Source organism: Poecilia formosa, unplaced genomic scaffold (genome assembly GCF_000485575.1).
Source record: "Poecilia formosa unplaced genomic scaffold, Poecilia_formosa-5.1.2 Scaffold124, whole genome shotgun sequence".
NCBI classification, from domain to species: domain Eukaryota; kingdom Metazoa; phylum Chordata; class Actinopteri; order Cyprinodontiformes; family Poeciliidae; genus Poecilia; species Poecilia formosa.
Window position 1 is genome coordinate 672,265 of NW_006800063.1, and position 25,036 is coordinate 697,300.

A 25,036-nucleotide genomic window follows, 5' to 3' on the forward strand; every position below is an offset into this window, starting at 1 on the left:
ACACACACACACACACACACACACACACATACAATGCAGAAGATGTTTCTGAGGCCGTGGAAACCGACACGTGTGACCAGGAGGAACACACCCCGAACAGACATGTTGTAGAACACAGCTGCATCCACATATGGTCAGCGCTGCTGCTGTGACCTTCCCTTTGACTCGCACACAGCTTGTGATTATTAGATATATTAAACTCATTCTGCTTCACTGCTGTGACCCTGATGTGTCCCCACTCTACTCCCCATCTGTCTGACCCCCCCCCACCTCTCCCACCTCTCTTCGGTTTGCTGGAGGTGGGGAAGAAGGCAGAGGGGCTGGGCCCTATACCGGACCCACGCGACTGGAAAAAAGGACAATATGCAAAAGGTATGAAGGACACTCACTCTCTCCCAGGGTCTTCTGGATTAAGTCATGCTTGGCCTCCAGTTTGGTGATCAGACTCCTGCCTTCCAGAAACTCCTTTAGCTTCTGCAAAACATTCAAATGTACAAATGCCGGCGTCACCAGAGCTGCTGGTTACGTTGATTTACTAAAACACACAGCTACTGTGGTTAAAAAGACAACAGCATCAAACCTTAGCATGGGCTGATATGAAATGATGGTACTGTATCACAGGCTTGAGTATAGATGCCAGAATTTCAAACATTTTAATCAAAACTGCAGGAAGTGATCTAATTGTTCTCATTTGAAAAATAAAGTCAAAATAATTCAACAAGACAAAAATTTCACAAATGGAAGAAGATTTTGTCTTTTTTTTTTTTGAAAGAGGAAAATTGCAGTATCCATCTTTGAATCAGCAACAAGTTGGAGAGGGGCAGCACAGACACAAGATGCATCTGTTTAAAATGTTAGATGTCTAAACCTCGAAGAATGTCAAACAGTAACATTCTTCCCCCCTAGGGGGCGCGTCCCACAGTTTGGGAACCTCTGGGTTGGGTGATATTTATGTTAATTAGTAAGAACTGCTGGACCAGGTCGAGACCAGGCCCGTTCCTTAATCCGCTCCACTGACCGTGAAGTAAAACTGCTCGGTCTCCTGCTGATTGGCACGCCGCTTGGCCAGGCTCGGCTTGCTCAGATACGACTCGCTGAACGTGGACTTGACCGACTCCATGCTGTTGCTGTGGTGGAAGCACTCAGAGACGTCGTAGTCCTCCACCGTCACCATGTCCTGGATGGTGGACATGGTGGCCTCCATGGTCTTCTTCACCTGGAGGACGGTGAGAAGAAAAAACACATTCATTTATTTATTTATTTTTTTATTTAAACTTGTAGCTCAGAAACAAAAGAAGAAACATGACAACGAGAGCAAAAACACGCCCCGACCTCCTCGTTCTCGATCTTGAGGGTGGAGAGGCGCGACTGCAGCGACTGACACCTCTGATGGAGGTCCACTTCCAGCGGCTGTTGTGCACACATCACTCCCATCTAAAACAAAAACAAACACACACACACACACACACGCACGCACACACAGGTAAGCACACCACTGCCTTTTAAAAAGAAATTCTCTCACTTTGACACAACAGAAAGAAGAAAACGATCCATACCGTGTCCCCCATGTGGGACTGAAAATCAAATCGGGCTGGCGGGCAGAAGACATTGTTGTAGGTCTCCATCAGTTTCTGCTTGTCCCCGTTGGGCTCCAGGCTCTCTGCCGCTCCTTCCAGTGTTTCCAAACCCGTGTGCTTAGATGTCTCCACGTTCTGCTCCGCAGACAGGTAGGTCCTCAGGGCTCGATGCAGGCTGGCGTGGTAGCCCAGGTCGCAGCACTGCCGCACATGCATGCAGATAAAGATAAATACTCTGAATGATATGTAACAAGTAGTCTTATCTCCCTGAGTTTCACGGAGAGCTAAAAACAAAAAAAAGAAAAAGAAAAAGAAAGGCGAGAGACATGATGAAACAGGAAAGTTGAGATAAAATAGTATTCTGTTATGCAACAGTCAGATACACTCATTATCTGCACTTTTGCACGTATATTGTAGCATAGATAAATATAGACACTCCCCACTCATCCAGACACTTTTGCCCTTTTTCTCTTCAGGACAGCTATAATTTGTGCCACTTGTTCAACAACATGCAACAAACACTCATTAAACCTCCTCCTCTGACCCGCTGCAGCCACCGCAGATTTTAGACGAGTGGCTTTAAGATGCAGTTCTCCCAAACAAACTCCCCAAAGGGCCGGTGGACGTGAAGCCCGTTTGAGTCCAGCGAACACTCACTACCCACGTGCTGAAACATGGTACTGGCAGCAGCATGCTGTGGACAGTAACATGTTAAATATAAAAAAAAATAAAAAAAAAACTATCCTCCTTCCACCTCAAAACTATAAATTTCTATTTAAGACATGGTAGAAGCTTTATGATGTGAGGTTACTTTTCTTCAGACTGAGCTTCGGTTTTCACCAAGCTGGATGAATTTCTGTTTCTGGTGTCTCTTGGTAAGCTGCTTTATTCCTCTGATAAGAAAATCATTTGTTTTACGTGCAGCATAAATGATAAATGGGAAAAATGCTGTGCAGTAAATTATCACGATCTCATGGTTTTTTAAATTGCCTTTTTTCAAAGTGTAGCCTTTTGAAAGCCACTGTTCATTGTGGTCTGTGACATCTTGACAAGTGGCACAAATAGTAATTAAAATAACCCTGAGAACTGGTCTTTGCTCCAGCCTTAACCAGTTTGTGGAAGACTTTTTCAGCCACATAAGCCACAAAGCAAGGTGTAGCAAAATAAACACACACACACACAAAAAAAAAAAAAAAAATGCAGCTCCGCGCCTTGGCATATGCCTACACACACTCCGGCCAGCATCCACTCAGTGCTAACAGCGTTGTTCATTAGAGCGGTGTGCTGTACATGCTGCCATCCACATGACACGCTCACACCAATTTGGCTCTATGACTACCTCTGCTGCAGTCTCTCGTGCATCACACCGAGGAGCAAGAAAGGTGAATCAGACACACAGGCGAAGGAGTGGGTATACAAAGAGGAGAAAGAAAGGGAGGCAAAAAAGCAAGAAAGAAAAAGAAAAACATGAGAAAGAAAGAAGAAACAGAACGACGGGAGATAGGCCACAAAGATACAAGGTAAAAACAGAAGTGGGAAGGAAGGAAGAAAAAAGAAAGGACAAGGAAATACAAGAATAAGGACAGATGGAGAAAGTCTATGAGGATGCAGAAGGATGGATAATGAAGACAGAATTAAGTCAGTTGGTAAAATACCCCCAACCCCCCCATATTTTCCAAAGAATTAAATTAAATCCCAGACTTTCCCAGGCTGCATAGGACACCTTTCTCGTGCAGCTGCAGTGGCCTACGAAGCCGAGTCCATTTCCCAGCCTTTCATGTCAACATTATATTAAACATATGCTGTAAAAACTAAACAACTGGATGTGTCCTTTAGAGCATTTACCCAGTAAACCATGAACCATTGCCGTTTCTCTAAGCCTTCACAAACGCGTTTGCGGCACATCTGTGCTCTGTGGTTCAGCTCGTGGGCAGAAAATACGGCACATAAATCCTAACAGAGAAGCTGCTACCGCAGATTGTTGCGACAAAAAAAGGGACGCGGGCACAGAGGGCGGCCGCTTTGCAGTCTTCATTAGAGACGCTGAAGCTAATGTGAAGAGACGAACCCAGGGGAAACCGCGAGCTCAAAATGGACAACAAAGGACACACGCTGAGGCCGGCGACGTCCTCAGACACCAGCTCGCATCACAGGGTAGCAGCGCGCTTATACTCACGTCGATGATGTCGGAGAGGTCATGGATGTAGTATTTGAAGACGCAGCTGTTGGTGGCCTCCAGCGCCAGCAGGTACTCGTTCCTGGCCTTGATGGCCTTCAGCTTGTTCTCTGTGTACTTAGCTTGTCTCTGATAAGAAAAAGGAAACAAAAAAAAAAAAACGAGAATTGTAAAAAAAAAAAAAAAAAGAATCAGTAAATGGGGAAACACTGATGACAGGATGTGTGGAGGAACGACTGGGGGAAATAGGTGTTAAAGTGAAACGCCTCGGTATTGATTAAAGGGGATAATAGGTGCAGACGCTTGTTACTCTGACAAGCTGCCGCTTTGGCAGACAAGGTTAGCAGTAAGCCTGTCGCACGGCTATAAATCATTCATGACACGCAGACATGCCTGTGTGGCCCACCCTCCCCCCGTCCGCCCCACCCCGATCTGACCCACTTACCTTCTCCTTCATCTTCTCGATTTTTTTCACGCTGGAACGGCGGACGACTCTCTCTTCGGTCCTGATGTTGCCCAGCGTGTCGGGGGAGCGCGGGGTCTGCTTGTCTTCCTGTCGACTGGAGCGTCCCATCTGCTTCTCCTCCTGCTTCTCCGCCTCCTTCAGCTTGGACTCGGCGTTGATGCTGTCGGTGTTGTACATGTGGTACGTCTTCATCACCTGTGAGCAGGAATCTGGTGCTTTAATCGGTGAGCACGGCTCAGGAGACCTTCGCCCCCTCCTGAGCTTATATGAGTTTGCGTTAAAGGGCTAAAACAGTCGAAGTGAGCATTTATGTGCGGCGTCAGCTGTATTTCATGGACCACTGCCAGAGCCGTCATTACACAGCTCTGCTCAGAGCCTCAGCCCCTCAAAACAGCAGGCAAACACACTTTCCAGTGCGTGAGCATGCATGTGAGCGTCACTCAAACCAGATCTATTTCTATCTCTTGCTATACGCTGTAATTATAGAATAAGATTTGCCTTTATGGGTCTGGCAGACCTAAAGATATGTAGCGTGCTTTAGTGTAAAGCTCAGAAATACCCTCTATTGCCTCTGTTGCCACATGGGGCATTTAGATATTATAATGCATTTATGCAAAAAAAGAACAAAAACAAAACAAAAATAAGAGTGAGGATTAGAGTGTGAAATGTCTACTGTCATAGCCATTGTGATATGGAAGATATATAAAACAGCAATGTATTTTAGAGATGTGATCCTTTCTTAGGGTGCATTCTCAGCAGTCCTATTTAGTCCACTTTCATCAAACGCTGGAAAGTCCGGTTCATTTTGAGAAGTGTGAATACGCAACCAAACTCTGATGCAAACCAAAAACAAAAACAAAAAAAAACTGCACTGGTTTCAGTTCAGTTGAAATGAACTCTGGCACTGTTCGAATGCATAACGCAAGTGGACCGGAGATCACTCCAAAAGCGGCGAAAGCGGACCACAAAGCACGGCATCCTGGGTAAAATGCAACTTAAACGAGCGTGCGAGTCCAGCACCAGAGAGAGAAACGGTGCTGATGATAGCCACTAAAAGCTGACACCACTCCAGTTTTGTTTATATTTTGTCAAGAAGGAGGTTGTCCTCAGTGTCAGCTTAAAGAGATAAAAAAAAAAAATCAAAAGATTGTAAAGAAATATTTAATTATGTCACCAAATTATAAGTAACATCAGGTGGTAGCCAGGGTTGGCCACATCATATATTGGTGCTGATGATACCCTTTGTAAAATACTTTAGTTCTGTGTGGTGGTATTAAAATAAAAGGTCAAAAATAACACTGTTTTAGCATCAGCGGCCACCTCTAAGGAAGAGATTTCTGATCCTAACACAAACAGAGTGCATCGTGTGTGATGATCGCCCACAGAGGTTTTCCTACCGTGTAAAGTTCATTGAGGACTTTCATCAGGTCTTCCTGCAGCTGCACTCCAACCTCTTTGCTCTGAAAAGAGAAAAATACAGGCTACGTGAACAAAGTGCTCCGAGTGACACATTAACATAGTCTGCAAAACAAACGTCCATCCATCTAAGATTAAACAGTCTATATAGCATTGACAGAAATGTGTCGAACCCAGGTGAATAAGGCAACAAAGCAATCGAGGACATATTCATGGTTCCCCCCCCCCCTGCTGGTTCCACTGCTGGCGCAAAGAGAGGGATGAAGGTCAACTCAGCTCATTTTTGCTTTGTGGCCCAACAACACAGATTTGTCTCAGTGAGCTTCACAGAGCGGACACCGTGTGACGCTTCCTGCCTTTAAGGCTGGAATAGAAAGATAACACGCGTAGAATGTAAACTCCTCAAGCCTTTTATAGCGCAGACAATTATGCAAAAATATTTTACCGCGAGAGCAGACTGCACGACAAAGTTCAAGCGAAAGGGAAGCGGACCAAAAAAATTAAATAAAAAAAATTAAAAAAAGTCCTGAAAAGTGTGTTGGCTCAACCAAATCTTGGAATGATGCCACGCCCAATAGGAACGTGTCGAAAAGCCAGGGAAATTTGCTAATTGCTGTTGTCAGCGACTAGGCCCAACTATAGTTAGCAGCACAGGCAAATGAAGTTTTTGCCTGCATTTACATTTACAAACACTGAGAAACCAGAGACGCCACAGCTGTCAACGGCGTTTCTGATCATGCATGTTGGACTTTGATGTCGCTCTGCTGCTGTGGACATTACAGCTGATTTTTCTCACCAGGAAATCGTAAACGTTGTTCTTCCCGAAAACAAGCTGAACAGAACAAGAGAGCCTCTAATGCTAGCCTGTTGCTATGCAATGCTTACATCTGACATCTATTCATCCGTTTGGGTCAGTTGTGCCGTTTTTAAAGCGCTTATCAATAAATTTGGCGTGGCTTATTTAAAACATTTCAAGCACTGTCGTCGCCAACACGGAGAAAGACCTCAAAACGTCAAATAAATGAATAACAAATGCATTTACTGCAGACGTAAGAAGGCGCTCTTGTTGATTTCCTTAATGAGGCGACATGAGAGTTAAATCAACATCCACTATCTCCGCTGTCAAACTGACAAGACCCAGATCTGTTTGATCTTCGCCTGTAGAAAGCTGGGTCAGTGATCTGTTACTTAGCTTTATCAAAGCAGGAAATATTGTGACATCAAATTTTTTTTTTTTTTCATAGCAAACAAACAGCTTAATTATGTATGATATCGTGCCACGTAGAGGAATTATACCGAGAGTAAAGAAACGTTTTGAGAGACTGTTTAAAAATGTGCCAGAATAAACATCTTCGCTGAAAACAGTTTTTGAAAGCATTGATTCACTCACAGTTGCCCACGTGTTTGCAATACATCTGTTTTATCTGAATCCAGCACAAAATTTGACTTTCGATGTCTCAAAATTATTCAAGGACCTCATTTCAATTCCTCGAGGGAGAGAGCACGGATTTGCAAATGTGGTCTCAGGCGTGCCTGATGTAATTAGTCAAGAGTTTCACAGTAAGATGAGACTAATCACAGTAAGGATTTATTGCATGTTAGAAATATGGCAAGTAAAGTGAACTGTCTAAAAAGTTCAGAAAATATAAGGTGCTCCAAGAGACGTAGCTGGAAAAATTATTTGCACGATTGAAGTTATTATAACTGATGCGAAAGCAAAAGAAAAATCGCTGACACTTTATTTGAAGAGGTGTGCATCAGGCTGACATGACACTGTCATAAACATGACATAACAGCTATTATAGACATGAAGGAGTCTTTATGAATGTCTATGACTGTTGTCATGAAGTGTCATTCGGTAAATAATCACACTTTTAAACAAAGTTGTGCTAAAAGTTGCATTAAAAGTCCATTTAAAACAGCCAACTTTGCACTAAAAATGTCATTATTTACCAAATGACACTTCATGGCAACAGTCACAGACATTCATGAAGACTCCTTCATGTTCGCAGCAGGTGTTATGTCATATTTATGATGCCAATCTTATGCACACCCCCTTCAAATAAAGGATTACCGAAAAATCAGCCCCAATTCGCTCACAACAACAAAAATGAGCTAAAAAGCTTTTGGGATTCTATTCTGAGAAGCGACGAATCAAAACTTTTCTAATCTATTCATCAGCGGTGTGCTTGGAGAAGCATAAGATAAAAAGAACTGAAGCAAAAAACAGGTTACAAGTTAAACTCATGAACTGATTCAGACCAAAGTAAACAAACAAGAAGCGTGACGACGTCCCTAATTTTCACCCAGGCTTGGTTTCAAAAGAAGTCCTAGAAGATACTAAAATAGCCACCAGAATTCCTTAACTTTGACTCTTTGAAAACCTTTTTTGTTTATTTGTTTGAAAGCAAAAATGGGTGTCGCACACAAACCCAAGAAAACTAGTGAATCAAGGCTTCTACAAAATGAGGAATTGGCAGAGAGTTCGGAGGAACGGTGGCAGAAGCTGGAGGCCATGAATCATATTTTAACAGAAGGCCATAAAATTAAAAGGGTGTTCCGCTAATTATGAATGATTCTTGTCAACAAGAAGTTGAATAATTTTGAGACTGCATCGTTCATCTGAAGGGGCATTTTATATGCAACTTTAGCTATTACAACGTAGCTGTAACATCAGCTATGTTGATGTATTTGAAATGTTCTTGTGTGATTTCTTTTTTCCAAGCATGCAGTACTTTGTAATGTTTGAAACGATATCCGACCCAATATTGGGTCAATTTCTATGTAGCAATCTGTCCAAACTGAACGTATTGCAGTTTGGAGAAAAACTTCGAAAAAAACCAAAACAAAACAAAAAAAAAACTTCAACATTGAGGGATTTTTATAGTTGCGGATGAGTTCAGCACAGTTGATTTCGATACTTCTTTCAGTCAAACGCCGTCATTGTTCAGCTCCTTCAACGCTGCCTCGTCAAATATGAGCTGTGGTGAGACCGTCATGGCCTCTGGCGTTACTAGTATTCCTGCCACTGAATGGAAACATAATAAATGGACTCGTTATGCGCTTAATTAGACTTTAGAGCATTGTGTGGGTGTGTTGTTTGCAGGCTGTTTACGAACCAGACAAGATGAAATCAACCCTTCAGTACAACAACCAGCACAAGGAAAATACCCCCAAAAAGGAAAATTAACGACGTCTCATTAAAATCCAGAGAGAAAAAAAGTAAAAAAAAAAAAAACATGCAGTTTTTTTTGGTTGCTTTGTTCTGGTATCGGGGATCAGAGTGTGCATGCCGTTTAAAGACTTTCTATCGGGATGGAAATCGGCCGCCGCTGCCACGACATTCCAGATACGCAGACACAACTTCCCTTCACACTCCACACTTGTACTGAACAGTCATCTTCCTCTACCTGAGAGGGTTTCAGATTCTCCACATTCTTCTCCCATACTGCGGTACGCCCAGTTCCAGCCCTCTTTGCTTTCATCCAAAAAAAAAAAAAAACCCAAACTATTCCAACCTGAAATGTATTGTAATTTTGAATCCGAGCCAAAGCAAAGGCTGATCTCGTGAAGCTCCGACTTTCGGTAAAAATGACCTCATCCCGCAGCAACACTCGCTCTGCGGGACTCCTGCTGAACAAATAGTCTAAGACGTCCTTCCTGGAGATGAACAGCCGTCTCCATGGGGGAGAACTGCGCTCTGGTGTTTGCTTCATCATGCTTAGCCTCCCCCTTCCCCTCCATCTTTATCTTGTTCCTTTGCTTTTTCTGCTCTTCCACACTACAATTCTCTATTCTTATCTGTTTTATCTCACAGGCTGGAGGAGGAGGGGGGTTGGGGGGGACTCTCCTGTATGAAACCCAGACACTATAAACTGCCCAGGCTTATGGTTCAGCTGTCAATAAATCAGTCAGGACAAAAAGCAGACGCGAGGGAGAAGGATGGACGTGCCCGAAACAGGACACAGATTTATTATGCCCTCTGTCTCTTCTGCATCACTCGAGTTCCTCGTAAATGCATCGTGTGTGTGTGTGTTTGTGTGTGTGTGTGTGCGTGTCTGCGTGTATGCGTCTGATTACCTTCTTGAAGAGGCGCCCCGAGTCCTCGCTGATCTGCGCGAACCGTGGGATGATGTTGTTGAGGTAGAGGTCGGACAAAGTGGCGTGGTCCCGACTCTCCCTTTTCACCTGAAGCAGCAGCAGGTTCCAGCAGTTCACCGGAGATGAGATGGTCTGCTCCTTCCTGCAAACACACACACACACACACACATGCACACACACACACACACACACACGCACACACAGACATGCAACATTAAGAGGGTCTCCAAGACCAACAAGTCTATTCTTATACACCTGCAAAAGTATTCAAACTCACTTCAATTTGTTTCCATTTCGTCAAGTTACGGCCACAAACTTGAACGTGTACTACCGGTCGTTTTTGAGACAAAAAAAACAACAACAAAAAAAACAAAAACAAAAGGGAAGTGCTCCATTTTGAGGTGGGACAAAGATCAACGTCTAATCTGACATTAATCAGCTCCCGCCAGGAAAACTTTAAACATATGGAAGAGTGTGATCTGGTAACATGAGACAAAAAATATCCTGAACGACTGGTCTTTCTATGAAACACAGTGGTGGCGGCACCATGCTGTGGGCATGCGGGGACAGGGAAGCTGCCAGGGAAGTCGTGAAAGAGAGTCTGTTACAGGCTGCACATGACTTGAGGCTGTGAGTGGAGGTTCATCCTCCAGGGAGGCCGGAGCTGCAACGGGGTGACTTAGATCAAAGCTGTTCATGAGCTAAAATGACCCAGTTGTCTGAAAGTGGGACTCTGACACACTGCTGAACTCACAAGATTAAATATGCAACATTTAATTCACAGGCCGTCGTTAGTCAAACACATTCCAATGGTTAGGAGCTTTCTCCAACAAGATAATCACATCCAGCGTCAAAAGACAAACAAAATGGTGGAAGTTCAAAGGATTAAATAGGTTTCCCCCGCATTTTAGTACACATTCTCTGTAATTAAAAATATTAAAACAGACAAAAGTGAGACTCAATAACTTCATTAAAAATACATTACCTGACAATTAAAAAAATAAACCTTGTCTGGAGTGTGTTTTTCAGTAGTAATATTTGAAAATGTTGTCATTTAAAGCTCCTCTCTCAGCTGCTTTTTGTGCGTGTGTGAGGTTTAAACACACACACACACGCACACACACAACAAAAATATACAATCTCAACCAAAAAACCAAAAAATCCAGACAGATCAGAGCAAAAGCTAGCAATCTTTTCTCTTTTGAACTCACACACACGCGCACACACACGCGCACACACACGCACCCCCACAGAGAGACCGAAAGCCAGTCCAAACACAACTGGCCGAGGCAAAAAAGCCATCAGGAAGAGGTAACACTCCCTGCAAAAAAGCACAGCTGCCGTTTCTAAGAAACCAGAGTGGGAGGAAAAAAGAAAGAAACTCTCAGAGTCATTTTATCAAACATATAATAACTCAATGCTACAGCACTGACGTTGTTTCAAGTGGCCATGGTGCCATTAGAGTAATGCCATGGTAGTAGGTAATCACTCGCTTATGCAACAATGCAACTGCTTTCACACGGGCTGTTCGAGTGTGCGCGTGTGTGTGTGTGTGTGTGTGTGTGTGTGTGAGCACAGTACGAGTAATGGGTGATCCATGGATGATCTAGTGGGTAAAATGGATTATGAGTGAGTGTAAGTGGATGAGAGACGGCCTTTGTGTCGTTAAGAGCAGCTTTAGCTGGATAGAGAGACCAAGAGCTGCAAGGCATTTACATCACACACACTACCACACACACACGCACACACGCACACACACGGGGGGAGTTCAGGAAAAGTAGAGCTGAGACCATAGCATACGCAATGTCAAACAGACAGAGAGAGTCTTTGACTGAAGGGTATTGAGTCAGGGGTTTTTGTCTGTGAGGAGGTGTGTGTGTCCGGGGGGGACACGGGGTGGCACATGATGTCACAGGTCAAATGGCTGTGATAATAACAACCATGGCATGACAAAAGGGAGAAAAAAAAAATCCCCCACGCTCCCATTAAAAGCCAAAGAGCGCTGAAAGCCTCCATGTGTCATAAAGTCATGCGGACCAGAGTGTGTGTGTTCACTTCCCTCAGCGGGGGCAGCTTTTCGTCTGGCCTCCACCGGTTGCACAACGTAAAGCCGAGAGCGCAGTTCCTCTGTTGTTTCAAGAAGCTGGTGACACGACACCCTTATCTCACCAGTGATCGCCACCGCAGCAATGCCAGTCGACTCAAATGCTACCAAATGCTTCACAGACGAGACAAGAAGCCGGGTGACCCAAAGGTCACAACGAGTAGAGAAAAAGACTTTTCTAAATGGATCCTTCCACTGTAAAAAAAAAAAAAACAAACAAAAAAAAAAGTTTTCTGAACTTTGTCAGTCATTGTCAAGTCTTTCAATAGCCTGCTTTAAAATGTAGTTTTTAATTTTAGAACATTTCACTCAACAAGAAAGAATAATATTAGGATGTGACATTTATCTTCAGAAATATAAATATAAAAGCACTTAAGTAAAAAAAAAAAACAATACACGGCGTCAATAAGGCAACACCTATTAATAATTCCTCTTTTAGTCTAGTCATTCTGCATACAGAGCAAGGTGTTATGGTTATTAACCACCACTGATAACCTGCAGGCTGTAAACATTTCTGTTAAATAAATAAAAGTCTCCATTTTACACAAGCACACAGCGGATCCGAAGTACACCCAGGATTCAGGGACCAAAAATAGCTAAAATCTGCAAATACTTGCGACCCGTTCTAAAAACATTCACAGCTGCCTGTTTTAATTGTGGAAATATTAAATATGCATTAATGTGCACAGTGGAAACTGGCTTAGCACTACTGCAGAACATCAACCGCTCTCCTTATCTCTGCTATTGTGGGTACAGCTAATCAGTGCAAAGGAAAATGAATGGCGCTCTTGGACTGGCGTGCCAAGTAGCGTTCTGCCAATGTGTGTTTCAGCTTCTCCAGCTGCACTTTCTTTCGAATGTTTATATATTCAGAAGAATTTGCCGTTACGTTCCATAGAAAAATCCACAAATAGGTGAATCCGCACATGCTGCGCCGGGGATCCGGGTCACATCTTGTCAAAACTCCAGGCTGTGGCATATGTATGGGCTTAACTTCATCACTTATTGCATGAAGTGAGCAACAGCTCGTGAGCTTCAAGTTGCAAGCTTGCGATCTAAGTCAGATCTGAAGTCTTTAAAGCGCAGATCTATAATAAGTCTTCCGTCTTTAGAGCACATGGTCGAGTCAGCTCAGGAGATCGGTACAAGACATGCAAAATGTCCAAATCGAGACCCCAGCCCTTTACTTTGACTGAAGCTCGCCTTTCGGTAATCCATGCTTCACCTATTTTCGCAAGACTTATTTAATAGGCACGAGTGACCAAACACAGATTAAAGAGAAGCTTTTGTCTTCGTCATTGTCTGTGCAAGGTCCTTTGTTAAGTGACTGCCTTATTATATTTATACATGTGTGGTTTCTTTTTGGGGCAGTAAAGGCCACTGGCCAGACCAAAAGAAGCACAGCAGATGCAAAACAAAATATTTAGGCCACTTTTGGTCACACAGCAATGACAACAGTTCTCCTAAATCTATGTAAGTATTGGTTACATGAACAATTGAAACTGGACTCATATTTGGCATAAGGGGGGCTTTTATAGCGGAACTGCTCAGAAAACTTCTCTCTCAACCAATCAGGGTACTCACACACACACACACACACACACACACACACACACACACACACACACACACACACACACACACCATACAGTTTAACCATATAACCCTGCAGCCACTGCTGTGCAGTCTGCCAAATAGCACACATACCAGGGATCTCCATGGGATCAACATACTTACAACCCTCACATCCCACACTGTTAGGAGCACCATTGACGCCTGGCCTGTTGAGAGTGTATGAGCCACAGGCAACTCTCTCACACACAGACACACACGCTCTCCTTGATTCAAACACCCAGATACACACACAGAACCGGAAAATAGCTGAAATTCCAGCATGGCACTCTGACAGAGCAGCAGCAGATGCAAGAAGAGTGTTAAATACACAGATGTTGGAGGTAGAGAGAAGCTAAATAAATACACGAATAAATACTGACCACTTTGTAATTAGTGGCTTCGTATTTTCTCCTTAAAGACATCTAGATGGACCACAGCATGTGAGCAAACAGAGGGGCTGCATTTACTCTGTTCCACTGCTCTTCTCTTTTCCACTGTTCCTTTCCCCTCCCCAAAATGCAGCACATGCTCTTCAACTGCCTGTATATTGATCTGAGCTGGAGGGTGTGTGCTAGACACAGGGGGGGGTAGTGGATGTCCTCAAAGTAGGAATTGGGTTTCGTTTAGAGAACCTATTGATCCCTTTTAGTCTGCGCCTGTGAATCAGACGGCCCATGAATGTGGGGTTTGCCCCCCAGCAGAGAAAAATGTATCTCTGGCATAGTGTGATGGTTAAGAAACAAGCTGAGCGACAGCGGAGGATAAAAAAGTTAAAAAAAAAAAAAAAAAAGAGGAAGGTGACAATTGAGGAGGTCATTGGTGGATGGGAAATGAAAACAGGAAATGAGGCAACTGAAAGGGACAAATGATCCGGCCTTTCTCAAAAGATTTGAAGTCACTTTGGAACATCCAGTCGGTCAGAAACTCCAGCAAAAGCTTCCTGTTTCTTAATAAGTCCTTTAAAATCTCCAAAGTGAAAAACAAAAAAAAATAGCATACATGCAATGATGTGAAAAGGGTATTTGCCACCTTGTAAAATATTTCAGATTTTTTTTTTTTTTGTCACGCTGACACGATTCACATCAAACACATTCTAATAATCAACGCCACATGCCCAGCCCAGGTCTGATTTCTGCCTCATTAGTAGAGTCGACGTCCCCAAATCAAACCTGTCTGACAATATGAAGCAGGTGCAACAGCCTTTGACATAATATCAGTCTTAAGCAGGTCATAAAGCCATTTCTAAAGCTTTGGGACTCCAGCAGACCACAATGAAAGCCATAATCTTCAAATGAAGAACACATGGAACGGTGGTAAACCTTCCCAAGAGTGGCTTGGCTTTCACATTTACTCAAAGTCACAATAACGGCTCGTCCAGGAAGTCACAACACAACTCAGAACAACATGTAAAACTTCAGATGTTATTCTCCTCAGTTTAGGTGAGTGTTCATGATTCAACAAAAAGAGAGGGGCTGGGCACAACATTAAAATCTTTCCTCAACGAGAACACCATAAAGGCCCGTCTCACTTTCTATAAGAAAAAACAAACAAACAAACAAAAAAACATCTTTATGATCCACAAGACTTTCTGGTAAGTATTCTGTGGATGGATCAGTCAAAAGTGGAACCTTTTCTGTGTCCTGTTGCCTGATGTGTAAAACTGCAACAGCTTTTTCCAACAGTCAAACATGGTGGTGGAGTGACGACGACCCAGAACTGTTCTGCAGTCAGTCAGTACTTGGATGGAGCCACAAATTTTGCTCTCTAGCAGAAAATGCTGGTGAATAACCAGCCACTAGTTTGTGAACTTTAGCAAACCACATTTGGGTCATGCAGCAAGGCAGCGATACAAAAATACCAGCAAGTCCACGTCTGAAAGCAAAACATACAAAAAAACCGAACATTTTAAAGGGGTGTTCGTCAAAGTCTGGACTTAAATTTGATTAAGATGCTGCGGCAAAACCTTTAACACGCTGCTTGTAAATGGCAAATGTGAACTGAAACATTTCCGGAAAGAAGAGAAGGCCAAAATTCCCTTACAGCGACGCAAAAACACACAAGACGGCAGCCATCTTGTGTGTGGCGCAATGGTGGAGCAACTACCATTACTAGGGCTTGTGGGTCAATTGCTCCTTTAAATAGAGCCAGTCTGGTTTTACAACTTTAGCCTTTAAAAAAATGAAATCTTATTTGATCATCTGAAACATTTAAGCGAAGCAAAACCACGAATAAAACAGAATAAATGAAAAAAGGGGCAAATACTATTTCACTGCCACCAAAAAGTTTGCATCACTCACTGAAATCTATTTCTTTGTAGCTGTTACATTTGCAACAAGCATCAAAGCAAACTTTAACTATGTCGCATGAACTGCAGAGATGTTGCAGCAACCAACAAGCAAGTTGGTTTCAACAGAAGAAAGCTAATCTGTCTCCAAGTTACACATTCACTTCTCTTATTTAGGTGTTCACTGATTCCATGAAAGACTAAATGGAGAATGAGGAACTGGTTTCCAAATTATAATTTTGAAAGAGTAAGCATTTACTGATGACTTACAGCTGTCATAGAAAGTCCTGACTCACTTACTGCAGCTATTCATGCCTCCATGGGATGATTATCGGCAGATTTATGAAGCTGCGGTGATGATTAGAGAGACCTTGGGCTCATTCAAATCTGCACCCGTGATTAATCAACATCTACACATTTCCATCCAAAAGGTCTCTCTGTTTAATTAAACGCATACAGCCTCCATAAAAAATTGTACTTCGCTTAACTTTCGCCTGAAACTTTTATCCCCTAACATTTCAATGAGAATCACTGCAGCTCAAAGAGTTCATGTTTAAGACTGAAGAGAAACTTTTAATGCAAAACACACCTTTGTTCCTCATGAATTATAACATGAAACTTAATGTGAATTAAGTTTCATGTTTTTACATTTCACTATAGTTCCAAATTTTAAATGCACCAATAAGCATTATTCCATTCACATCTCACATGAGTTCATTGTAAAGCAAGCTAGCATTTTTATTTTACTCCCAAAAGTCAGATTACAACAAAACAAAGTAGCTGAAAACACAAGAGTAGACTTATAGATGATACTGTAAAAAGCATATATGATACAGTTCAAACTTTGTCTTCCTACAGTGAATATATTAACAGGTTGAAGCTTTATTTGATCACTGGAGCAAGCAGCTAGCAGCTAGCTTGCTCATTCAAAGTCAAAACCCGTTAGCATTCACCTTCCAGGTTTTGTTTTAACAGCTTTCCCAACAGGGGTCAGTTTGATGTAGTTTTTTTCTGCTTTCACTGATCAAAAAGAGGGAAAGATATTCAAAAGAACAACCCCAACCGTAACAGATTTCAGCGTACACCACCAGGTAGAATTTCTAATATAATTGCTATTCCCTTCTGGACAGGTCACCAGTCCATCACAGGGCAACACAGAGACACACAATCATGAACACTCATTCCCAAGGGTAATTTTGAGAACCCAACAAACCCGAGAGTCATGTTTTTGGACTAAGGGAAGAAACAAGAGTACCCGGAGACAACCTATGCTTCCATGAGAAGAATATGCAAACTCCTTGCCTAAAGGCCACAAGCTGGGATTCAAACCCAGAACCTTCCTGCTAAGCTGCAATAGCGGCCCCGGCGGTAACAACTGTGCCACAGAGGAGCCCTACAAATACTATGAATATGTTTACAGCCGTTGATCTTTTTTGGCATGAGCTGCTATGCTCCTCTGGGCCTTGCTCTGTCTGGTTGCGCATAAAGCAAAATGTGTCTTGACATCCAAAAAAACAAAAATAAATGTCCTGGGCGTAAAGATCGCAGAAACGACTTCTAGCTGTGTGCAGCAGGCCTGCTAACACGCCGGCTAAAAAGGTGTTGTGACATTTTAATCCCTGTCACTGGTTAAAAGTCAGAGAAGACAGATGCAAATAGGTACAGTTATGTCAGTAGAAAGTCTCCCCTGGCTTCCTTAATTTGCAGTAGCTCTGCCAAGTTTGTGTGTGTGCATGCATGAGGTTTATGATTAGCTAGCACTTCCCCACAGGGAAACAGCCTGCTCCCTCCTATTAAAAGCTGCCAGATAAACCGAGCTGCCTAAACCGGGGAATTTCAGAGTGCATCTTTTATGTCGTCTACTGCTGATGGGAGGAGAAAAAAATAAAAATAAAAAATGGAAATACAAGTCACTGACAGAGAAAACCCCATCTATGGAGAAAACGACTGGTCTGTTTAGCAAAGGTTCCCTTCATGGCAAGATGCTACAAAACAGTCAGAGCACAGAAACACCACCTGGACAATTTTGGCAGCAGATTCTGCCTTTGTCATATGCAGCCTTTCTCACGGGGCGTAATATGTTCAAAAAGAGATCAACGTGAATCGTGCGCTACTTCGGCAAATCTATGCAGGAGGCAATGAGTGATTTAGGTGAAAATTCGACAGTGCAATTAGGACATCAGTCACCTCTCTTTGTGCAATTTTTTTTTTCTTTCATTTCCTTGCCTGCTGCCTCTACTTCTCTATTCTTTCAGGAAGGAAGCCAGCAGTCTGTGAAAAACTATGTTGCTCAAAAGGGCTAAATAAGGAGAGTGGCTATTTTCGGCCCCACGAACCTACACACGCAAATTACCGACCTGCAGCTCTGCTTAAACTTTGCGCCTAAGTGATTGACTCTTGAAGTACGTACTTGAGTAGATGGTCCTTGGTGCTGCGCGTCTTTGTGAGGAACCGCTCAGCCAGCTTCTCCAGGTTCCGGCTGTAGTCCATCTCGATCTCTGCCTTCTTCCTGAAGAAGTCCTGCAGGTCCTGAAGCAGCTGAACCCGCAGCTCACACTGCTGATCCAAACACTTGAGCTGCTCCACCAGCTGGGCTCGGACCTCTGCGAAGGCACAAAGAAGAGGGGTATGAAGCTAGCTCTGCTGTGGTAGCTGTAATGCAGGTGTTATTTCTCACACACACACAAAGTACTTTGAGATTTCTTTTGCTATTCTTTTGTTACAGTTGCTCAAACAAAAATGTTCATGTCATGCAAATATAACTTGAGTTACATTTGCATGGTTTTGGAGCAAAAAAAAAAAAGTGAGTCATCACAGTTAACTAACTGTTTTTATCAGGTCAAGTTAGTTTGGATATTTTAAATCCTTTAATAAATGAAATAATCAGTGGAAAACTGTATTTTAAATTTACTCTGGCTGTCTGACTCTGAGACTGTTGGACGATCTGACACATTTAAGTCAACAGGAAGAGTCACATGATCCACGGAGCTGCAGATAACACTTGCTTCCTGATATTCTAAGATAAGTGCTTATTTACTCACCAATGGCACATTGTTACCTATACAACAAGGGAATGCACTTATGACAAAGAGTAAAGCCTGGTTGTAATTACAGCGTGCGAGCCATCCGACATCAAAAACACCTGGAGCTGGAAAACTTGGCGGAAGTCTGTCTCCTGCCCTCCAGTTTATAAAGCACGAACCTCCCAAGCATGAGTGTGCATCTTCATGTTTACAGCCAACTGTGCTTGTGTGTGTGTGAAGGGGATCAGATATCCCCTTTCATCTCCAGAGGCAGCCATTTATCCCTGCTTATCACTTTTCATTTTCCTCCTGCCTCCGTCCCTTCTGCCCGCTCCTGCACTCCTCCTGGCCTCAAATTAATAGAGTGCACTCAGTGCACACACACTCAGAAACCACATTCAATCACTGGCAACACAAACATCCCCTGGAGAGCGCTGTCCACTGCAGGGGGAGCGAGACCGCTGCAAAACGCATGCGTTTACGTGGATAAAATCAAGGGCACTGGCACCGACACACATGCGCCGAACCAGTGCAGACAGCTGACAGGTTAATGCTATGCTCCCTTCGCAGTCTGCCAACGCTGAGGAGGGTGAGTCTTCTCTTGAGTTGGAAAACAACACACACACACGTCTTCTCCTACCTTTACACCGCTGGCTGTAGAGAAATCGGACAGTTTTGGCCTCCATCCTCGCTGCGCTGCAGTGTTCGACTCACACTCAGCCACACAAACACTCGCGGGGACCAGAGGAGCCAGCCGCCTGTCACGCCGGCGGTGATGCAGCTTTTGTGTTTACCAGCTGAGAGTGCAGTTTCTCATAACCACAAAGAGAAGTGGGATATCTAAATGTGTCTGTGACCATGCCGCTCCTCCCTCCCTCTCTCTCTCTCTCTCTCTCTCTCGCTTGCTCTCTCACGCCCCCGTAGACATGGACCTTATGGGTCCACGAGGCTGTTCGGTCATTTGCACGCTGTCTAAAAAGCCCACAAAGCCGCCGGCGACGATGTAGCGCTGTAGAAGTAGCGAAGCTCACAGTAAAACGCATGCATGCGTACGCACTGCCGGTGTCTTGTGCTAATGGCCTGGTGTGAAGATTTGCTTTGACAACATGTGTTATTGTCTCGCAGTCTGTTCATGTACAGTTGTTTGTGTGTAATTTACTCATTGCGCAGCACCGCCAATGATGGGGGAGTGAGTCAGAGTCCCACCTCTTCAACCCGTGACACAAAACCTCGAGATGGTGGCCTTGTAATTAGCCCATTCAAGACAACAACAGCAACAACACAGCGCACGCACAACGCTTCAGACGGAAACAATCCCTCCAAAACAAATAGGGAGAGCAGGAACGGGAGAGAGCAAGTGGAAGGATGGCTTGAAGAAAATATGGAGGAGGACTCTCAAATTCAATGCGTTCGCTTGAAGTCACTCAGCACTATCAGGTTGAAAAATTAAATATTAACGATAAATGACGCACGTTTATTGTTCTTTGTTGCGGTAAAATAATGTAATAATACTATTTGCCTTCCCCATCAATCAGTGTGTGTGTGTGTGTGTGTGTGTGTGTCAGAAAGCATTAGTCACCCTGTGATAATAACATAAATCTCTGATTAATGATGTTCGCAAGTCCAAAAACTGACAGTATGATTGGAGTTGTTACTTTTACTGAGTTTGAAATTGACTTCTTTTCCCACACACACACAAAAAAAAATAGTAGGTTGTCAGTTTTCCACCAAGATATACAGCTAAAGTCTTGCCTGGACCATAAATTATGCACCGTTTTATTCCCTAAGCTCGATGCACCGTTAGTCATAGATCCTGGAAAGAAAATCTGCCAAAACAGGAATAGGCGAGATGGATTTTGAAGAAAACTGATAATTTGCTCAGGCAAAAAAAAAAAAAAAAAAAGGCCCGGTCCTTCCATATCTTATTGACTTGCAGAGTAAAAATGCTGTAGCGTGTGGAAATAAGGGTGAAATAATATTTTTACACACTTGTGAGAGATTATGAGAAAAAAAAAGAGTAATAATAACACTCGTCGCGGGCCGTTAACTTCTGTTTTGTTGCTCTGTAATGTCCATCATCCCTGACCGAGTCCCACAGTGGGGGACGAACCGGAATGTGACGCCTCCACCTCCTCCAGCCAGTCCAGTCACATTTTCCAGGCAGATGAGAGCAGGTCTTAATATCGAGCTCTGGGAATCTACTTTACCGATGCTCTCCTCTCCCCTTTCCTCCCTCCTTGCCTTCCAGTGTCTCACCTCCTCTCTCAGCGGAAGCTACAGGCTGTCTGGCTCTGTCTGCAGGAGAGTTGTGCATACATTATTCACTCCATTCAGCCAGGAGCTGAGCAGACCAATAGGAAAGAGGATTTAGCTTGAACACAGCTAGTTACCTCTGCAGGGACTGCATTTAAAGGAGGATAGTCATTTAGCTTTAGAATCTTCCTGTTTATATTCACTGCAGCCACCTGTCTTTTCCTTCTTCTTTTTTTTTTTTGACAACCTGTGTAAGTGTAGCGCAAATTCATGTCATTAACCTGGATTTGTTTTCTCAGTTCCACCCGGGGCATAAAGATGAAAACAAGGAGATAATGGATGGAGACAGCAAACCACAACAGAGTGACATCACCACCACGGGTGATGATGACTGCAGTTCATTTTGGAAGCAGGGCTGAGGCTCCGAGGCTGTTAGCCTGGGTTGCCTCAAAGCAAACGAGACCGTCGCGTGTGGCCGTGTTCAACTACATGGATGCAAGGCCAGGGTATAACAAAAATAAACCAGAAAAGGAAGCAAAAAAAAATAAATAGCTGCAACACAGTCAGTCATGTGACATCCATCCCTCTTTGGCAAGCACAACGCCGAGGCTAAAAATAATTTTCCTGCAACATTACGTCTTTTGGCTGGGTTTAGTTTTGCAGCAAAAATTACGCCCGGAGCTCCAGGCTGGAGCTGACAGGTGAAGACGGTCGCCCTGGATTCTGCTCTGGTTCTGGCCTACATGCAGGAGACAAACACACTGCTCAGAGGTCTCATCATACTTAAAAAAACCCCCCCCCAAAAAAAAACATCATAGGGTCACAGCACACGCTCCCTTCCGCGCAATTCACACACGCAAAACCGAGTTTGACAGCACCCATCGAGACAACTCGTATCGCATCGTGACACCTTTAGCTTGACCTCTTTCTCTGTAAGACGCTCCAGCTCCACCTTTGTATCAATAGGCGCCTCTGTGTATGACCAAGTGCTACATCCCTTCTGAATGGCTGGAATCGGTCAACTGTTTTTTTTTTTAGCATATTCGTGACATAAATTAATCTGTCGTTGCTAGGTTCCTTGAGAACTCAGTAGACGACTGAGGAGATGATTCAAATTTTAGAATCAGGTCTTTGAATCAGCGAGGCTATTTGATTTCAAGCTGATGCTATGTTGAGTAGAGATTGTTCGTGTATAGCACATGCATTAGATGTAAACTCATAGTATTTAGAATGCAAAATTAGGCATAATTGGTAACAACTGGAGCCACTAGATGGCAGAAAAATACCTCCAGTACGAACCTTAGTGCGGGTGGAATTTGCGTCAATAGACATTAGAGGAAATGTTTGCCGCCTTGGCTGCATTAAGGCTGGAACAGTTTCACAGGACCAGGAAAGCATTTTTCTGGTTTCTTTCGTTCTTTTCCTTCATTAAAATGTCCCCATCGATGCTTTAGCAAGACTATTTTTAGACGAGGAAACAATGATGCGATTTCCAGGATATCAGCTAGGATGAAGCAATCGTTGTCAAGTTGCCTTTTTTTATGCTGGACTTACAGAATACAGCTTGAGTCTTGTACAGCGTTTTGAACGGCCAAATCCGGCGAACGGTTTTCACCTTTTCAAGCCAACACTGACATCAGAGGGTAGAAGTATTCACAGCACTTCTTTATTTAACAGCGCTTTATTTATTTAAGGCAACGCTGTTGTGATTTTTGGCTGCCACAGGTCACTGTAACACCATTCCACTGCCCGGCTCTTCCTCCAGGTGCCGAGCTCTCAGCGTAATCTCGGGAAGCCAGGATCTAATCCACTGAGATTATGCTATAAAAGTATCTGCCAACTCTGAGTGCGAGTGAGCAAAAACCTTCACAGGCAATTACTAACGACAGCCGTAGCACAATGCCACACACATAAGGAATCAGAGACACCCGATCAGGTGATGTAGCTACAAGCACGGTGGAACATTAGCCATTCTTCTTGCTTTCTTTTGTGGTTTAGCGAGTGCGAGCTCGCATACCCGGCGTGTTTATGCAGCAAGGCCTGGTCTTTGTTGCTCCGGGGGCTGATACTGCAGCACAGACTACAGAGCTGTGGAAAAGAGAAGAGGAGTGGGGGGGGAGGGTAGTGGGGATGGTTTTCAGTTGTACCACTGTGAGCTCATGCTATTGTCCCCAAAAGAATGAAAAAAAAAGCAGAAAGAAAAGAAGAAAGAAACACAAAGAAACACAAAGTAGTGTAAAGGGTGAGTAAGAGGGTGGGCCCTGCATCAGCGTGAATAATATGGCCATTCATCCCCGTACACGCAGGAAGAGAGGACAGAGAGACAGGAAGTCAGCCGGACCGGTTTAGTGCCAGCAGGGAGCACACGGTGGAGTGACAAGAGAGGGGGGTTGGGGGGAGGTTTACACTAAAACAACTGCAGGAAGCGTGTGTGTGTGTGTGTGTGTGTGTGTGTGTGTGTGTTTGCGTGTGTATGACGGAGCGAACAGGATGAGGGGGATCGACTGAGGTGAGCGCCTATAAATGAAATGCCCTAACAAAATAACAGGCAGCAAAGGAGGTCACCAGTATAATCTGAAACCAGACTGAAGGGGGAAACTGGGCCAGGAGTCTGCAGGTTGAACGGGGATAAATGAGTGAGCGCCTCTGTCTGCAGGTTGTGCTTTCCTTCAGATAATTTAAATGGGCAGGTTCTGGAGCCTCAGGTTGCAAGCAGTGATTCCTAATACGACTCTTCATCAGGGTGAAATCTATTGGTTCCAGACATCTCTGCTCGAGTGCACAGAGACACACACACACACACACACACACACACACACACACACACACACACACACACACACACACCAAGTAAGGACGGAGAAGAGGAAAAGATAGAGTTACAGTACAGTAAGTGTTGGAGGGAAAACTATTGCAGGAATGGAAAGATTCCAACCAAAGTCTTTTCCTTGGGCCGGGATGTTTCCTCTAAAAACAAACACATACACATTAAACTTATGCTGGCATTTCCTTTCTCACACATGGGGCGCAAAAGGAAAAGAAGTGTCGTCTCATGGATGCAAATTAACAAGCTTAGCAAACTGGAGGACATGGAAAAGCCAGTGGAAGCCAAAACCACTGCGCAAAATGTGCAGCGCAGCAGAGGAGAGCAAGAGGGGCAGGGAAGAAACTGAGAATAAAAAAAAAAAAAAATCTTTGAGCGGTGCCATCAATAAGTAAAGAACACACAGTTATAAAATGGGAAAAGTTACAGACCTCTCTCTGTTACTTTAGGACTTTTGACCAAAGTTCCTTCCTAATGGAGAACAGGCAGCCGAAGAATGTGCTTCGGATGGCGGCGTGGAAGCACCAAGTCAAGCAAACATGATGCAATAAAACACTGTACCCACTGGAAAAAAAAAAATGGATTATGAAATAGATGAGGCAATAAGATTTTATTTTTTTTTTAAGATTTCCACCAGGAAGGGATTAGAATCTATGAGAATCTGAAGCTCTCTACAGCATCCATTCAGCCTCTTGTAGCACTTTAACGTGACCCTTTCTCAGTTTTCAACTCCATAAGAGGTATCTGAGGAGTAATAAAATAGATAAGGTGGAACATAGACAAGTAAATAATAGTTTCTGGAAATATTTCTGTCATTTTCAACTTTGATTTGACGATAAGCAGGCGAATTTCAAGAAGAGTAGGAGTTCTTCAAAGGCATAGCGAGAGATTTTTGGAAGAATAACACCACTAATGGCCATAAAATCCACCATATACACTTTGTTTCATTTCACACTTATGACAACTGTAAGAGTAGTTACAGTATTCTTAATGTAATGTTATTTATGTATGTTAAACTATACGGATGAACATAAGCAATAATCAATCAAAAATCAGCCCGAAAGATGAGATTGTATCTGAAGCGTGAAAATATTTGGAAAGGAGAGATGGAGATTATAGATTACAGCTAAGTGAGGCAACGCAGGAGGGAAAAGCATCGCAATCATTTAAGACAAAACCAATTAAATTCCCGTAGATT

At 43.5% G+C, this 25,036-nt stretch overlaps 1 protein-coding gene across 4 annotated transcripts in view; it reads right to left on the reverse strand.

The window, feature by feature from the left end:
• The window catches only part of srgap2 (SLIT-ROBO Rho GTPase activating protein 2), a 59,387-nt gene that overhangs the window by 11,861 nt on the left and 22,490 nt on the right, over positions 1 to 25,036 (reverse strand). For 3 of the 4 annotated variants that reach the window (XM_007561248.2, XM_007561247.2, XM_007561250.2), the window contains exons 2-10: positions 18,149 to 18,341; positions 9,716 to 9,878; positions 5,617 to 5,679; positions 4,199 to 4,414; positions 3,754 to 3,882; positions 1,557 to 1,778; positions 1,333 to 1,434; positions 1,019 to 1,216; positions 390 to 474 (exon numbers count right to left, since the gene is read on the reverse strand). In XM_007561248.2, the coding sequence (XP_007561310.1) occupies positions 390 to 474; positions 1,019 to 1,216; positions 1,333 to 1,434; positions 1,557 to 1,778; positions 3,754 to 3,882; positions 4,199 to 4,414; positions 5,617 to 5,679; positions 9,716 to 9,878; positions 18,149 to 18,341 (1,371 nt within the window). Of the gene's footprint in view, positions 1 to 389; positions 475 to 1,018; positions 1,217 to 1,332; positions 1,435 to 1,556; positions 1,779 to 3,753; positions 3,883 to 4,198; positions 4,415 to 5,616; positions 5,680 to 9,715; positions 9,879 to 18,148; positions 18,342 to 19,401; positions 19,617 to 25,036 lie in introns of those variants that run through there. The other variant, XM_007561249.2, reaches the window with a different exon arrangement.